We start from the raw sequence: 19,208 nt of genomic DNA on the forward strand, positions 1-19,208 counted from the left end.
TTTTCAATCCGAAAATTTCTGGGGAAAAAATATACGCGATTCTTTTATAGGTATTGTTCAAATCGACTTGGATGCTTTCCTCGAAACTTACCATCTCCTCTGCTCTCCTCGATGTCAAGGATGATGTTCGACTGACCCGACTCTACCTCGCACAAGCCTGGAACAAATTAAGAAAAGCGTCACAAGGGTTAACGTGTGCTCGATATACGCTCAAATACGTTTGCCAAAATTCTACAACAGCTCTTTCCCTCGTTATATCGTTAACCTTCGTATCAATTCAGATCAATTCGATATTTTTTCTTTCCTTTTTTCATCGACTTTCCTTTTTTCGCAACAACGATTACGAAAGAGTGACTTTGATCCGGAATATTCCTTATCGAATTAGAATTATCAGGGGCGAAGACAGAGATTGAGAGAGAGAAAGGCTGTTTTGTTTTAATCTTATCCTCGAGGGTTATAAAATTCGCCAAGAGAACCTGTTGAAGTCGGTCTCGAACAGGTGCAAGAAATCCGGCCGGCCGGAAACATGACTCAGCGACACAAAACGTCCGCTCCGGGGAGAGAGAAAAAGATGAGCACCGCCAGCTGTTGAAAAACGCTTTGCCAATTATTCCATTTTTATCGCCGCTTTAACGATCGAGCAAATTAATCGAAGACAAACCCGAGCCGATTATAACGCTTTCCCCCTTTTGCGCTCGATGGGATCATCGAATTTCCAATCCTCGTAATTCCTCCCCTTCTCCTTTAATTACTCTCTTTTGTTATTTTATAACTCAATTCGTTTGTTTTCAATGATTGCAGTTGATTTAGTTATTTATTAAGTTCCTTTTCTTTTCTACTTTTTAATTTATCGATTTATTCATTTATTCATTTATCGAGTTTTCGGTTCATTTACTTTTTAATAATTAATAATTTAGTAATAGTAATAATTTTTTAGTAGTTCTTTTAATGGCAAGAACGTATAGACGGAAATCCCCCCCTCTTCGATTTTTCTTAACGATTTTTCTCCCGGCCGTCTCCTTCGAAGATCATCGATCGTCGAAAGAAACGGGCAACTTGGAAGTGGCAGCGAGCGAAGGCAAATGTCATCGACGTGGTGGCGGGAGACGGCGAGCCGACCTTTCGAAGAAAATTTCGAGCGATCTTTTTTCCTCGAATCGAGGAATGGAAACGATGAATACATATAAAGACGTGTTTTTTCCATGTGCATCCTCCTGAGAGAAGGAAGGAGATTTAAATGGGACAGTTTGTTCGTCGCGAGAGAGAGGCAATATAGTATGTACCTCCACCGAGATATCTTTTCCAACGAAGAAAGTAAGTTCCGGTACCGTGAACTATCGTCGAGTCGTTTCTTCGAAAGCTGGATTAGAAAGTTGGCGAGGCTATCGATAAACGTGTCGTATCTCTCGATTCGTATTAGGAATGCAACGCGTAGATAAGAACGTGTCCGAATACACGTTTCGTTAAAGGGAGGTTAGAAAAGAAACGATGACAATTCATACGATATTTATATCTGTGACGATCCGAAAAATTCTAGAAAATAATAAGATTCGAGTTAGACTTACGAATCGAAATTACGATAGATGAGAAAGTGTCTGAGAAATATTATATTTATTCCTGCAACGATAACAAGCTTATATCTCTCGACTTATGAATAGCAAATACAACGTTTCGTCAAAAATACCTCGAAAAGAATCTCGACGATAATAATAATAATAATATTCTTCTAACGATCTAAAAAATCCTATAAAATAACAATCTCTCGGCTCGAACTCGCCGAATCCCAAATGCAACGATAAATTCTGAACGTGTTTCGTCAAAAATACCTCGAAAAGAATCTCGACGATAATTCCACAATTCAATTTATTTATTCAATTTATTTGATCTAAAAAAATTCTACTCGCAAAATAATAACGTTGAGACAACAACGCGATACATAAAAGAGTTACAGAATTTACAATGATCCTCCATGACGAAAGGGAATTCCGCTCTCTTTCGTTGTTCCCCGCTACGATACGAAGCTTCGTGGACAGGGAGGAGGAGAAGATATGGGAGCCGGTAGTTCATAATTTTCGGTGATTTACGGAACGGATTCCGCGCGTTGCCTCGCTTTTACGGCTCTACGTATCGATTTTATATGCCGCGCACATCGATGTTTACAAAGGTTGGCCCTCGCGAGCCATGGAGGGAATGCGATGAACGAGTAGCGTTTGTACCCGCAGTCAGCTACAAAGCCTGACCGAGAGAGAGGGAGAGAGAGAGAGAGAGATGGGACGCGTACAGATGGCCTCTTAAGCCGTGGATAAAACAGTGCAAGTCGGTCGGTAATAATTCCAACGGGATGGATGAAAGAGATGAAGATAGTTGACCCGTTGCGCGAATAATTCGAAATGACTGCGATCGAATCGAAGGGGAGGGAGAGATATCGATCGCTGAAAATTGAACACGTGCTTCGTCTTTCGAAACCAACCAACGTCCAATCGTATCACTTTATTTTCCTCAGCGCGAAGAGTGGGTTTCCGCGCCACGGAATAAATTATTGTTCGAATAATGACAATAATCGAAAAATATATAATCGTAATAGCCGTAAACTAAAAATGATAATAATAAAATAGGATTTTAACGATTATTACCAAAGAAAGCAACTTTACACGAAATTTTTAACTCGGCTTTTGCTCCGCACGAGGTCGTCTCGATCGGAGGCGGATCGTTGAGCATCGGGACGGACTAACCTCCTTTGGAAGTCAAGCCAGGTCGAATCCCGTTCGAATGCTCGACCAGCTGCGTTGGAATAAATATATATAAGGAGAAGATATGGGGAGGGGAGAGGGAGAGGAAGTCTCTGCGATTGGCGGATTTTCGACGATGGATGGATGGACGGATGGATGGGATGGTTAATGGAGATTTAAAGAAAAAAGGTTAGGAACAAATATTTGTATAAAAGCATTACGATTGGCATACGCCTTGTCCATCCTCCCCTGTTGAAATATCGTGACAGGTTTGATATTTCGAATAATTGTACAGCGGAATGTTAATGTTAATCTTATTGCTTATGACCTTTCCCTGGATGTATCCATTAAATGGATATTTTCACACAGCTCTCTCTCTCTCTCTCCCCAAATGGCAAATATATAATATTATATTCTTATTTACCGTATAAACGATATCCAATCACGTCGAAATATATTTTATAATAAAATCTTTGAGAAACGAATACCAAAACAACCATTCGAATCGATCAACAAACTACGAGATAAACTACGAGTGAAATGATCGTTAAAATTATCGAATCCTGTTAACCGAGATGGCACTTGGGATCGAAATTGAAGAAAGTCCACTCGATTCGCCGTGTAATTCCACGTGCAATAGACTAATCGCAACTGTGATATTTAATGCACCGAGTCTCTCCCTCGAAGGCAGCGTTTAATCTCGAGTTTCGAGATCGCTCGAATTCGGCAGATTCGGTGAAGGCAAAATTCGATAAGGACTTAACGTTGATTATTCTCCTGTTTTCGATCACCTTTTCCGCGATATCCAGCCATTCAGAGAGAAAGAGAATTATGTCGTCTCTCTCTTTCTCCAATTAGCAAGGAATTCGCGCTTCTTTCTCTTCAGCTCAGACGAAATAATTACGCTTTCTCGCGTTTATATCTTAATATTGTTCCTATCGTTGATGAATTATTGGACGATTCAGAGGAGGTTCGATCGCAAGGTAATCGACTCGTTTCATTCGAAGGATCGAGACCTGTCGTTAATTGAGGATCTTTCGCAATTTAAGACGAGTTTAGGAACGCGGAATGGGGTTCTATTCGAAGTACTACCTACTCTAACCGTGTCCAAAGTAGTTTAACTTTGATTGTCGTTAGACTGGTGGTCATTTAATAGGAAATTTATATATAGTTCAAGTTTCCAACTATTATCAACGGTTCACGGTACCCTCATGTATTCAGGTATGTGACAACCGAAGTTAAATTTTGGTGAAATTCCAAACAGATTTAATATAACCTGATAATGAATCTCTTTCTAATAATTTTGATCGTTGTTGTTAATGTTGTTAATATATTAAAACGACCCGAAGTTTCGAAATACGTGATCAAATTAAGTTGATCTAATATAACCTGTGATAATGAATCTCTTTCTAATAATTTTGATTATCGTTATTATTATTAACAAACTGAAATTACTCAAAGTTTCCAAATATGTAATCGTGATCAAATTAAATGGATTTAATTTAACCTGTGACGATGAGAAAGGATACAAAAAGAACAATTTTGATCGTTGTTATTAACAAACTGAAACGACTCAAAGTTTCCAAATATGTAATCATGATCAAATTAAGTTAATCTAATATAACTTGTGATAATGAATCTAATAATTTCTAATAATTTTAATTATCGTTATTATTATTAACAAACTAAAAGAAGTTTCCAAATAATTGTGATCAACGAAAATCAATTTTGGTGACGAAATTAAACGAATCTAATTGACGATGAAAAGTTAAAATTATAAAAAAGGAAACAATTATTATTTCTCTTTCTAATAAATCCGTCCAAAGTAATTCAATTTTAATCGTCGTTGTTATTAAACAAACTATAAATAAAACGACAAAGTTTCCAAATATGTAATCAAATTAAATGGATTTAATTTAACTTATGACGATCAGAAAGATAATAAAAAAAAACAATTATGTTTTTCTAATAATTTTGATTATCATTATTATTATTAACAAACTAAAAGAAGTTTCCAAATAACAGTGATCAATGAAAATCAATTTTGGTGATGAAATTAAACTAATTGACGATGAAAAATTAAAATTATAAAAAAGAAAACAATTATTTCCCTTTCTAATTTGTTATTATTAAATAAACTGTAAAACGACAAAGTTTCCAAATATGTAATCGTGATCAAATCAAATGGATTTAATTTAACTTGTGATGATGAGAAAGGCAATAAAAAAAAACAATTATGTTTTTCTAATAATTTTGATTATCATTATTATTATTAACAAACTAAAAGAAGTTTCCAAATTTGGTGATAAAATTAAACTAATTGACGATGAAAGATTAAAATTATAAAAAAGAAAACAATTATTTCCCTTTACTAATATTGTTATTATTAAACAAACTATAAAACGAAAAAAAAGTTTCCAAATATGTAAATCGCGGTCAATTTTGATCAACGAAATCTAATTCAACCGGTGACCAGTGAGTGAAAAATTAAATTTTCTAATCCTATAAGTAATAAATTCACCTTCCCCCTTTCCCTTCCCAGAAAAGTTGAGATTAAACCGAGATGATGGGAATATTAATAGTCGGCGCAGCATCGTTGCCGCTACGTTTCCGACAAGCGAGCCACGCCGCGATAAAACAAGCTTAAAAAGTTGCGCGTAGCCATAGGTAATTAAGGGTTAAAGGGTTAAGTTGGTACGTAAGCGGATAGAGAAGAGAAGAGAGGACAAGCTTGTTACACAATCTGTCACCGTGCGTTGGATCGTGCGCGAGAGGCAATATCTCTGCGCGTGCCTTCAATCCACGAATAAACCCGGCGATAAACCGCGAATAAACATCTACTTGACGTAATTGGCAATCAGCTAAGATAGATTTATACGCGGGGAGGGGAGGGGGCGGTTCTAAATCTTCCTTCCTTCCTTCCAACATTTTTAACTTTCCATACTTTTTTCCTTCTTTTTTTTTTTACTATCTTTTCTTCATCGAACGAAAATCACAGTTGGGCATTATTTAACACTTTTCGAGAGATAAATAGAAATCTGTACTTACCAGCTTTCGAAGACACGTTGTGAAAGCACAAGGACACGCACAGCAAGCGGCAAATCCACGCAAAAATCGCTGTCTTTGCCTGAAACGAGAGAGAGAGAGAGAAGATAAAAGGGATAAATCGTGGATAAATGTCGATACCTGGATGGTGGCGCGTTAACGACGCCTCGAGTTATTCGATACACGGTGCATTACCGAAAATCCCCAAATTGCCTCGTCTATAATGGCATCGCACCAAGGATAGTTGATCACCCGTTAAATCAGCAACAGTAGCCAGAGTAGAGATATCTTTGCACGATAATATCGTGCGATACTATCGCACGATTCGAGTTCGCATCGAGATGGAAACGATGCCCCACCACTTTTTCCTCTTCCTATATTTTCTAATTTCGAAATTCTTGAAATCACATTGGAATCGAGATGAACGAGAGAAAGAGGGAGAGAAAGAAGAAGAGGCAATTAAATTCCAAACGGCGATGGGAGAGCATTATCGTAAAACCCGTATTATTATCCAAACAAGGGGAGAAGAAGTACGAATCGAAACGAAGGAAGGAGTTTATTGAGAAGAAGGAGAAGGAGAAGGAGAGGAAAAACAAGAATTGTATTGTAATTGCAGCCTCGCCCACGAATTATTTTTCTCCCGAGCAACGATTATGGCCTCGCTTTAAAAACCCATAAGTGTTTTCGCGCCACGACTGTAGATGTACAGATTTCCCATACGGTACGCGTCAAGAATATTTAACGAGCGTCGAACGCGCATTCTGCGAGGAGAATTTCGCGAGGAGTGGGAGGAGAAGAGGGATCGCGGCTTGGTCTACGTTAAATGCGGCGCGGAATAAGATTATTGCGTATGAAACAGTAAGGGGTAAAAGTGATGGACGAGAGGGAACAATGTTATCGACACCGTGTGATCTTCCGTTCGATCGTATTTCTCACAACGAGGCGCGTGCGCGTTCTCGCGTAACTCAACTGCGCCATCTTCCGCCCGAGCTTGGTTCGCAATGGTTCGACAATCAATCCATGAGTATTTCCAATTTTTTCTTTTTTTTTTTCTTTTTCTTTTTCCACGTGTGTGATTTTGAAGAATTTTTAATTTTGAGTTTTGGAATTGTCACTCTATACAGATGATTTAATATTATTATTAATGTAACAACTGCGCCATCTTTCGGTTCGCAATGATCGACAATCAATCCGTGAATATTTCCAATTTTTTTTTTTTTTTTTTCTTTTTCTTTTTCCACGTGTGTGATTTTGAAGAATTTTTAATTTTGAGTTTTGGAATTGTCACTCTATACAGATGATTTAATATTATTATTAATATTATTATTAATGTAACAACTGCGCCATCTTTCGGTTCGCAATGATCGACAATCAATCCGTGAATATTTCCAATTTTTTTTTTTTTTTTTTTTTTTTTCTTTTTCCACGTATGTGATTCTGTAGAATTTTTAATTTTGAGTTTTGGAATTGTCACTCTATACAGATGATTTAATATTATTATTAATATTATTATTAATGTAACTGCGCCATCTTTCGCAATGGTCGACAATCAATCCATGAATATTTCCAATTTTTTCTTTTTTTTTTTTCTTTTTCTTTTTCCACATGTGTGATTCTGTACAATTTTGAATTTTGAGTTTTGGAATTGTCTCTCTATACAGATGATTTAAGTATTGTTATTAACTCAACTGCGCCATCTTTCGATTCGCAATGGGCAATAGTCAGTCCATGAGTATTTGTAATTTTTTCTTTTATTTTTCTTCCTTTGTCTTGGATCTATACACATGATTCTGTATAATTTTGAATTTTGGTCTCTCTCACTCTGTACAGATAATTTAAATTATCTATTAATTAAATCTAATTAATTAAATTTGTAGAGATAATTTAAATATCGTTATTAACGTAACTCAACTACGCCATCTTCCGGTTTGCAATGGTCGATAATTAGTCCAATTAGTTCAAATTTTTTCTTTTTTTTCTTCTTCTTCCTTTTTTTTTTGGATCTATGCGATTCCATAGAATTTTGAATTTTAAATTTTGTAGACTTAAATATCTTTACTATAACTGCGCCATCTTCCAGCCGAGCTTGACTCAATCCATGAGTATTTCCAATTTTTTATTTTATTTTTCTTTCTGTATCTTGGATCTATATACGCGATTCTGTAAAATTTTGAATTTGAGTTTTGTGATGATTTAATGATGATTTAAATATCACTACTAATATTTCTATTGTCTTATCTGATTATCCAATATTATCAAGTTGATCTATCAATGCGATCGAGAATTAATATATAATTTACGCTCGATTGAATAATGTTCGCGGAGCATTCGTAGGAAGGCAAGGATAATTAACCTCTTCAACCTCACACATTCGTTTTACTCAGTATGAATATTTCTTCATGCATTCGAGAGTGAACCTGTTAGAAAACATTATTTAAACAACAGATATTCCAAGATATAAATACTTTTTACCAATATTCTTCTTCCCTTTCTTTCTCTTTTATCTAAAAAAATTATTTTCCACCAATACTTGGATTTATTTATCCTATTATGAGCTTCTATCATTATTCCAATATTATTCTCATTATAATTGAAACATCAGTCAAACATTAACATAACACGGATGTAACCAGTATACAGGCGTTGTATACAATTTTAATCATTTCGATAAAATTCTAAAATTCTAAAATCCTAAGATGTTCATCGAGCGTGATAGAATGAAAAATGAACAAGGGATCGAACAAGTTGCCCCCGAATGAACACTCCTCTCAACTTTCTATCACGCTTCACGAAACGCTCGCTGCGTACTCGCATGATGTTAATAACACGCTCTCTGTAATGTTTATGCGCTACTAAATCATACCCTGCCTCGTTCATCAATCCCTCCTCGCCGATTTTAACGATGCAATTCTTCGGGATTACCGCGCATGCTCCAAGTGTTCGTTTCGAGGCAACGATTGGACGCGCGCCAGCCAATAATACGGAAAATATGGAAAGTATCTGGGCTATTGCTGGCCCATTGTGAAAACGAAGAGTGGACGGCATGCGCGTATAGCGAAGGTTCTGTGACTCGAAACATAACCTCTGTTTATCATAACCTCTTATCGTAAGAATGATAATTTAATTTCCCAATCGTTTTGGGAAATTTCGTTTATGTAATATGATATACTCTATCTGTTGACAGTGAAAACAATAAATATAAACGTACAAGTTTTGCTGAAGGAATATATTTTAATTATACGTGATTATACGTGATTGCACGTATCTGTTTATAAAAGAATTGATCTATATGATCTATAAGAAAAACAAATAGGTGTCAAATATGAAGTAATTGCTAGCAACATTGAATAATAAAAGCATTAAAATAAATAAAATTTCAGTGAACTTTAAATTCTATAACACTATCGATATACTTATAATATATTTTGTGAGAATTTAGTGCCGATTTTTTGTTTTTTTTTCAGTTTGTTTTAATAGATTTTACAAATATTACAAACTCTTTGCGTTAGCTTTATTAGGAGGATTTCTTGTTCTCGGGATTCTTAATATTTCGTTTTATTTCATTTTATTTCGATGGAATGTCATCTAGATTGTAATTTTGGATTTATCTAAATGATCTATTTTTCCGTAATTTATTAAAAGATTCACTCGCTTGCAGAATTCTGAGTATTTCGAAAATTGTATTCTTTGAAATAGAATATCCTTTCGACTCAATTGGAAAAATAAAATTCCTTTTGTAATTTTTGAGCATTCCAAAATATCGACAATGAATTTATTTTTCAGCAAATAAAATACTTCACCAGTTTTGAAAATTGTACCAAAATGTAAAGATTTCTTCGAAAGAATATCCTCTCGATTCAATTGGAAAAATAAAATTCCTTTTCTAAAATATCCAAAGTATTCATCGTGAACTATTTTTCTGCAAGTAAATTTAATTATCTCGACAATCGTAAAGATTTCTGATACTCATATTCCCAGACTTTTTAATGTCTCCACCTTCAACCGTTTAAACGCTATCAGTCTCGGATCCTCTCTATTAAACAGCACGTAAGCGTGTCGAAGCAAGCCACTTTCGTGCGTGGGTGGCGAGTTATTGCCTTTTATTATCCAACTTAAAATCCAACTTGAATTTGGATTTTTCGTTTTAATCGCACCTGTCACACGAGCTGGTTAATTTTCCAATAAGTTGAACGGCAAGAACGAAGGTTAAAAAAAAAATATTTATCAATCGACAAATTAAAACCACTCGTCATTTTCTAAACAGATCGAATAATCGAACGATGAAACGATTTTCAACGCCCATCTCGAAAGTCGGATCATTCCATTTCCATTCATAACACGTTTCCACAATTACTTCATCATTACTTCATTACTTTCTTTGTTACCTTATTAATCGTGGAAAGTAGGATCGAGTCATCTGAAGCATTCTGCTCGTGGCAGAAGCCAATGAACAATTTTTTGAATGCACAGAAAAGTCGCAAGAGTACAGTTAAATATGTCTGATCATTTTTAAGAATTCGAGAAAGAAGCGAAATAACAAAAGTGAATGCGAGTGGAAAAGGTCAACGTCGAAATGCCAAACGTTGGCTGGACAGAAATTCGACACGAGACGAGTACGAATATATATATATATGTACGTTCATAGAATCAATTCTTCTGACAATCGTGTCACTCTCTTGTGAACTCTTCGACCGATTGAAGATATTTTTATATTGCGAGATAATTATTTCATCGATCGAACTTTTCGAGGCCGATTTCAGGCCAAAATTGATAATAGAGAAAGATTCCGCTGTTCGCTGTTTGTTTTCTTTTTTTTAATTAAAAAGTTTAACTAAAAACTAGATTATAGAAAATTGATAAATTTATCAAATTGTTATAATACAATTAAAATTCGTTTATTAAATATCCACGATAAGAAGTATTTAAGTTATATTCGTGTATTCATTGATTTCAATAGTTTCATTCAAAATATAAATTCAAATCGAAACTTAATATATATTTAAAATGAGTTTCGATGAATTAAATCTTTTTCGATAATTTATTATTTGTAAATAAATTTAAGAGAAGATTTAAAATTAGATTAAAATAATTTTTTTCATTAATTGAAAATAGTTTTTCAAAAGATCAATTTCATTCGAATCGGAATAAGTCGTAACGTAACGCTTCCTCTTCGAGGCTTCGAAGAAAGAGGGAAAGATCGGAGTGGGTTTAATAAATCGTAGGCCACGATCTTATCTCAATCGCCTAACCGTATCATAATGAGCGATAAATAATCACCACCACCTCCTCTTCTCTCGAATCTCTCGAATCTCACGTCCACATCGTCGTAGAAAAAGATCTCTCTCCCTTTGAGATCTCTTTGAAAAAAAAAAAGAATCTCTAGTTTCTAGGGAAAAATATTCTCTAATATTCGTGGATATAAAAAAATTTCTCCGCGAGAGGGCACGAGGGAATAACGTTACGCGGAAAGATGTGTTGGCGCGAAGAGAGAATCGGGACGGAGAATAATGCTCCCCTCCCCACACACAGTTTATTAACTGGCAACTTCGTTTTAACGAATGGAGGACGGTGAGAGAAGCGGTGGCGATGGGCAGAGTGAGAGGGAGGGGGTAGGTTAGATACGACGGTGGCGCGCAATAATGTATTCGCGGAGCGATAAGCGAAGGCTGGCTCCCTTGATTCACAGCCACCGCCTTCCACGCCAACCACCGACGACGCACGAGATGCCACGACGTGCCAACGTCGGCCGAGTTATCCTCGACCGATCGTTCCTCGCAACGAATGTATTCGAAACGGAAGAAGGAGAAGAGGAGAAGGAGAAAAGAAAGAGGAGGAGGAAGAGAAGGAGGCTTCCGCGAGAGCGCGTCGAGCAGGTGCAGCAACAGACTTGCGTATGCGCATTACGCGGTCCGGTTGTATGTACGTTGGAGAGGCCGTTACTTACACCGCTTTATGCGGTTAATCGCATCGTAACCTCGTTGTTGTAAAACTTGGCCGCATTCGGTCTCGGCGATGACAATCGTGTCGTAATTGTTCCGCTATTACGAATCTCGAATAAAGTTACTTTTGACGAGTGATTTTCCTTATCGAAATGTGCTCGAATAATATTTTATTCGTTGATTATTACAATAGAGCCGTTTGGCTTTGCAATTATTTCCGATTATTGTTACGTTTAGGATGATAAATTATTGGAATGACTATTAAATTCTCCCCAGAATCCACTCGTAATACGGTAAATTCACCGTATATAACGAGTGGTTGATGCGAAGTCGTATTTTTCTTGTTTTAAGAAGACGAGTCTAACTGAAAGATAGATTCAATTCTTGAATCGGGTGATTCTATTATTTCATTATTTTATATTATTATTATTATTTATTATTTTATTCTTATATTTTATTATTAATAATCGTTGTATTAACTATCGAAAAATAAACTTCTTAACAGCTACAAAGATCGACATATCATTACGTGGATCGTTTCGAGCGTTGCAACGTCATCCGTTTCATCGATTACGAAAAAAAATCGATAAATATCGCAAACTCCGGCTGATTGCAAAATTCGTTGCAAAAAAACGCATCACGCGCATCCGAGAGAGAACGTAAGGTAAAAATTTCTCGCAATTAGAGTCGATTAGAGCAAGCCGAGAACATTAATTTCATAAAGAGGGGGGGAGTCTCTCGAGGAAAAAGCGGTGGTTCGAAAGGAAACGATTTTCAATTTGAGTCCAGCTCGACAAAGTGAGACCGTTCTCTCTCTCTCTCTCTTCGTAATGAATCGTTATTAGTTGCTCCGCCACGGAATATTACGCAACTCGATTTATCAATGCTCGCTAAAATCGGGTCGAAACTTTCTCGAGCCGTTCCTCGCTACGAAGCTGGAATATCAGTGGCGGCAACCTCCGGTAATTGGTCCGGTTATTCCCGTTCGCGAGAACGGTGATACTTGCGAAATAAATCATAAGGAAAAGGATCGGTTGGAAACGAAAGGGCTCTCGACGCGTACTCGATCCTCGAATCGCATCGATGCCGTACTTCCCTTACCCCCTCCTCCACTCTTCACTTTTTCCGCATCGTTACAACGTTGCAAATTGATGCCCTTGATGCGTGCGTTTTCGATGAAAACGATCTGTGCGCTTTGATTGCTTAATTAAGAAGTATTCTCCGTGAAAATTAAACATTGGCCACGAAAATATCAATCAAAACTTTTTACTTTCGGTTGAAAATCAAAAATGGTCGTTTCACGAAAAAAATATTTGCTCCATTGGCAAATCTCCCTTTCCCATGAAAAATTAACCAAAAATTATTATAAATATTTGCGATAAATTTTATTTAAATTTATCTTTAAAAAGGTTACGAGTTACGATCAATCTCGCCGATCTGATATTTTTCGTATCTGAAGTATGGAAGGGATGACGAGGGCAACAACGAAGGCGCTATATATAATGCAACCCCGTGAACTTGCCGCTTGGTTTACCGACAACTGAATCTGAATATGATTTACGGGGCTCTGGCCTCGTTGCACGAGGAGGGAGGGGAGATGGTCCTGATGCATCCGCGTGTTCGGCGTTGATCGCAATAATGCCGTAACGTGCTTAGTCCACTGTTGTCGCATTACCATCTGCTTCCGCCATCGGGCCGACAAATTGCTGCAAACAGCTGCGAATTTTTCTTTTTCGCGCTGAATTATCGAAACGACGTTAGAACAAAGTGGAAGAAATACCTGTCTCGAGATTTCTCTTTTTTTTTTTTTCTTTCTCTCCATCGGATACGCTTCTTCTGAAAACAGTTAGAATATCAACGATTGTGTTTACGAACGCTGTCCAGACTTTTGACAAAAGTTTTTCAACTTAATTTCTATCACTTTCTAAATTAAACCATTCAAAAATTCTTCCCATTAGTTGGAATTAATTGTTTCGAACAGATGTTATTTCTGGTATTTCTTTCTTCCACCAAGAACTTTCTCGAACGATGCAATCCATTAAATATATTAAAGACGATCTAATAAGAAAAATAAATAAATAAATTCGTCCTAGAAAAAGAAATCTTTCTCCTAGAAAATTACAAAGAAACTGGCATCGATCACTCGCGCGTAATGCAATTTTTCACGAGGAATTTTTTCTACGACGAGTCACGTCACGGATTGGAAGGAAAAGTTATATAGTTCGACGATTCGGTGTTCGAGAATCTCGACCGGATATCGTCCGATCGCCGGCCGATCCGCGCGAATAAGCCGTGAACTAGGATCGAGAGAGCGGAGAGGACGAGTGGGAAGAGTGGAAAAAAAGGTAATTTCGAATTCTTCGTGGATTATCGGGGAAGAGACCGTGGCGGTGGACGTGATCTTACATGGTTCGCGGAGCGCGGCGATCGAGGGCGGAGGAAAGAGGAGGGGGACGGATAACGGAATTGCGCGGTTCGTGGAGGAAGCCGATAATGGGCGAGACAAATAGTTTCGGGCCGATACACGCGCTCCGTCGCCGGCCGGAAGACGCGGTTATGGCTCGTGACAAAAGTGAAATCACAGAGACGAATTTTTAATCGAAGCTCGAAGTTGAAGGATAAAGTTCGATAAACCGATGTGTATGTGAGTAATTTGAAGTAACGTTTGATCAACTTTGTTCCGATCAATTAATTTTTTCCGATCAAAATAATTATTTATGGACGGACTTCGAATGTATATTTAAATCGAATATATTTAAATTGAATAATTTAAAACGTTTAATGAACTTTATTTATATGAAATTTTATTTTGATTGATCGATTGATTTTTTCGTATTCCGATAGATCAAAATAATTCTTTATAAATACTTATTTCGATAAAGTATATAAGTTGAATAATTTAACTGTAATTTAACTGTTTTAAAGTAAAGTTTAATCAACTTTGTTCGAAACTTTATTTTAATCAATTAATTGTTCGTGTTCCGATAAATTAAAATAATTCTGTATAAATATTATTTCGATATTAAGGTTGAATATATAGGTTGAATAATTTAAAATAAAGTTTAATTAATTTTGTTCGAAACTTTATTTTAACTAATTAATTTTTCGTATTTCGATAAATCGAAATAATAAAATAATTCTATATAAATATTACTTTGATATTAAATCTGATATATAGGTTGAATAATTTGAAATAAAGTTTAATCAACTTTGTTCGAAACTTTATTTCAACCAATTAGTTCTTTCTATTTCGATCTACCGAAATAATTCTTTATAGATGTTGTAATAATCAATTCCAGGAATGAATTTTTTAGCTTCGTTTTCTTTCAATTTTTTAACCAATTCTAAGAGATACTCGAATTTCTCACCTTCGAAAACTAATTTTCACTTTCTCAATTTTGGTCTTCTACACGAAGACTCGAAGAAGAAAAAGAAGTAAAATCGTTGAAAAGATATTCGATTATTAAAATGGGCGGAAATTTTTGTTCTCCTCTGATCTTAAATCACTAATCGATTTCGAAAAAATTTAAACGCAAGAACACAATATTTATTTTCGAAACTGGCTCTCCTCCAACCTTATTTATTAACTGTCCATGAAATTCCTCTCTCTGTAATTCAATTTAACCGAGGACTCTTTCATCGTTGATTATTCGAGCTCCGCTCTCCTGTACGGATGAAAGATAGTCAAAGCAGATTGAAAGAAAATTCAAAGAAACGAGAGAAGAGCGAGGCGATCGAATGGAAATCCATCTATCGCGAGCGACGAATGACACGTTGCAATGCAACAAAGCTTCCACCATAGCGGCGTGGATAATCGGATCATGGCTGTCACGAGCCACGTGCATACAACGCCCGCCGTGTCTCGAAACAAACTGTTTTTTCCACCACCGTTCGATAACTTTTATTATCTTGATCGCAAATTTAAACGGACGATGCATGGTTTAAGATTAATTTCATCCAATTCGAAATTAAACCAACAAACTACACGATCTTCCCAGAGAAAAAAAAGTAACCATCGTTCCACGGTGGAACGAGCGCGTACACCGTGAACGATAAAAATTAACAGGCTCGACAGACTCACTCGATAATCTGCGCACGCTAGAATGAAAATACGTTCGAGCTGCGCGTAATCGAGGACGTGCCTATTGTTACCAACCGAGTAAATGCAATTCCCCAAGAAGAAGAAATAGAAGTTCCCAGTCGCACGGTATCGTAATATACGAGCCTCTTTCCGCGCGGACAACTAAGGGAGAACAGACGATATCCTGTGAGTATTCTCTGTGAGAAAGAGAGAAAAAGAGAGAGAGGGAAGAAGAGTCGTTCGAACGTGGAGAGGTAAGGGATTTACTCGTGGGTTAATTTCGAACAATGGAAGTCGGTTAATCGATGGAGAGCAGCGCTATTTAAAACGAACTCGCTTGTCACGCTTCTAGTGGATGGAGTGTTTTTTCTTCTCGAGTAGATTATTTATTGTTACGCATTGTGATAAGGATGAATAGTAATTTCCGTTACGGCGATATTTTTTATTTTCTGGCTATCGATTATCGAAGGAAGAGGACGATTTTCTTTTATCTTGTTTAGATAGTAGGTAATAGCTTGAGCGTAACGGAACTTTTTAACGGAGATTGTGGTTGAAAAACAGTCTACGATCTTTTCCCCAAAAAGTGGCGTGACACGAGGAATTTATGTAGAATAGATAGGTGAATGGATTTGGTGTATCTTTATCTATTAAAGTTATTTTTAATACGATGTAAAGCGAAAGATTTAATTTTTGGAAGTGAAATCCGTCTATGAAATCTTTTGAATCTATCTTTTGAATCGCAATGCATCAATGCAGATGCATAATTCGGAAGATTAGTTTCCACGGTTTGGAATTGTGCATTTTTCATTCGCTTTTTGTTTCTCCATTGTTCGTTTCGTTTCAATGAGACGCATACTGAAAGTATCTTAATAACCTCGTTATCGCGCTATATCCACTTATTAACTTTTTTCTTCGGAGAGAAGTTTATTATTCGTTTATTATTTCCTGAATTTTTCTCTTATTAAATTTAAAATCTTCTTTTCCATATTTGCGACACGGCGCAATTATTGTACCGAATCTTTATACGCGCCTATCAACAAAATACAGAATTATCTTGATAAGAATCTAAAAAAAATTTTGTAACGAAAATTTTATGTACATCAATCTTAATTTTATGATACGCGAAACTTTATTTCATTCAATATAAAGAACACAACGTTAAGAATTGAGAAAACGCTCTTTATGCAAATTATCCTCGACGATCCTAATAATAATAATAATTAGTATTCGCAAGATTCATTGTAATTTCCATATTCAATTAGTAATAATCGTGTTCGTATTTCCTTCGAAATACTCTTTTTGCAATTATTATCCTGTTCTATTTTTCTTTTTCTTTTTCTTTTTCTTTCCAAAACAAAGCGCGTACAATTAAGTAATCCGCGAGGAATCGCGTTCAACAATGCGCGTTGTTGAAAAAAGAAAAGAAACTCAGTCATCAGTGGAAGCATAATAAAACAAATATTCAAGAGCGTGATGAAAGTAAAAGTACGGATCCGAATGAGGACACCCGAGTTGCATCCTCTTGTGTCGTTTCTACCGAGTCGAAACGTCAAACAAGACTATTACGTTTCGTCTTAAACCGTTGCTAAAATCTCGTGTTACGAAAATCGAGAAGCGCGATTACCATTACACAGGTCCAGACGGGTGTAGCGCAACCACAAGCAAGCGGGAAGAGGGGGGCACGAGGAGAGACTTTTTTTCGGGACGAAAACGATCGATATATCTTTTCACGTGTGAGTGTAATACACGGGCATGCTGTTTGACCGAATAAATGCTCGGTTATTTTTCTCCGTTGTATAAAGCGAATAAAGTTTTCTTCGTGCGTTTCTTAACTCGATCGAACATCTTTCTTTTCTTCTCCGCGAATTTTAATTAATTTTAATCCTTCGAGTCTTTCAACTTTTTATTAATTGACGTCGTTAAAGAGGGGTAATATGAGAGAAGAACCGATAACGATCGAAAATTAGAAAATTAGAGAGGAAAATATATATTTCGATTTCAAAAGTGATTTCAAGATCGTATCTTTAAAAAAAAAACGATTGAATTGAATCAAAAGAATGGAAAAATTTTCATCGATTTTTCTACTTGTCAGAAATACGAATAGGACGCGTTCCAGTTACCTATAGCGCGTATGGTAAACACCTTTCACGTCCTCATAATCACCCTCTCATTGTTCTCAGCTCGGTCTCCCGTGTTTGTCAAACTTGGGTGAAAAAGCGAGTAAAAATTGAAAGCTCGGCTCTCTCGAGCTCGGAAATTAATAAGCAAAGGTTCGAACGAGCGACTTGGAAACAACGGCTCCTCGTTAACGTCTAAATATTCACACCGCGCTCGTTGTACTCGAAACTCGAACGCGTCATAGATAATCATCTGTGTGGGGGAGGGAGGAAAAAAAGTCTAATGGTTGTGTCTAGAGACGCGCAGAAACGATCCGCAGTTCCGGAGTCAATGGACGAGTCAATGCACGAATTACTTCGATAATTTATCGCTCGAAAGGTAATTAATAATATGAAATAATTGCAATGTCAAACAATCGAGATTATAATAATTATTAGAATAAATGTTATTCGAGCATTTTAATAAGTAACTTTATTCTATTTATTTATATTATTCTGTATTCTATATACCAAATAATTAATAGTTTAAATATTCTGTTTCTAACTAAAACAATCGTATTCTCGTCTCTCTTTATTCAATCTTCCTTCCGTTCAATACTTGTACGCATTATGATTGAATTTAGTTTAATATTAATAAAATTCTATTCCTTTTCTTAATTCATTATATTCGATCCAATATTCATATTCAATAAATTTCGATATAGACGAATCGTTGACGAAAAAATAGAAATATAATACTTTCTAAAATATTAAAAAATCGTATTCTCGTCTTTTTATTCAATTCTTCTTTCATCCGTAAATACTTGAACGCGCAACGATTCAATTTGCTCGAAAATTAATAAAATTCTAATCCTTATCCTAGATGAATTTGTAGGATATGGACGAATCATTGGCGAGGTAAAAAAAATAAACATAGCACTTTCTAATCAATCGTGGGGAAAATTTAATAGTCGAAGTTACTTTCACAAAGTTACTTCGATGATTTATCGCTCGAAACGTAATAATAATTGGAAATAATCGCGATGACAAGATTATACGAGAAGATCGGCTATAAATGTCATTCGATAAAGTAACTTCATTCGAAATTTTTTAATTTTCTCAACGGGTTAATGCCCGACTGTGCAACTGATGTGTCCTTTCTCGCGCGGCAAAATTCAAATTTCTCGTAAATTCGTAATTAATTCGACGACGATCAAAGTCACGGAATCGAACGAATTTGCGAACAGGATAGATTCGAAATCAATCCAAATTTGCAAAACTTCGAAAGAAGATTATTTCTCGACCCAGCGGTATCCTT

At 36.1% G+C, this 19,208-nt stretch overlaps 2 protein-coding genes across 9 annotated transcripts in view; one reads left to right on the forward strand and one right to left on the reverse strand.

Annotated features, from left to right (window-relative positions):
- LOC107997405 (uncharacterized protein C15orf61 homolog) overlaps positions 1-19,208 on the forward strand; it is a 78,795-nt gene that overhangs the window by 37,578 nt on the left and 22,009 nt on the right. The window contains exon 1 of one of the 8 annotated variants that reach the window (XM_062086054.1): positions 14,235-14,357. The exons of the other annotated variants lie outside the window; for them this stretch is intronic. The gene's annotated coding sequence lies outside the window, so the exon portion shown is untranslated. Of the gene's footprint in view, positions 1-14,234; positions 14,358-19,208 lie in introns of those variants that run through there. 8 annotated transcript variants of the gene reach the window in all.
- LOC107997401 (cadherin-99C) overlaps positions 1-19,208 on the reverse strand; it is a 98,612-nt gene that overhangs the window by 37,084 nt on the left and 42,320 nt on the right. The window contains exons 2-3 of the mRNA XM_017055963.3: positions 5,778-5,856; positions 92-157 (exon numbers count right to left, since the gene is read on the reverse strand). Of these exons, the coding sequence (XP_016911452.1) occupies positions 92-157; positions 5,778-5,856 (145 nt within the window). The remainder of the gene's footprint in view (positions 1-91; positions 158-5,777; positions 5,857-19,208) is intronic.

The sequence above is a fragment of the Apis cerana genome, linkage group LG15 (assembly GCF_029169275.1).
Source record: "Apis cerana isolate GH-2021 linkage group LG15, AcerK_1.0, whole genome shotgun sequence".
Taxonomy (NCBI): domain Eukaryota; kingdom Metazoa; phylum Arthropoda; class Insecta; order Hymenoptera; family Apidae; genus Apis; species Apis cerana.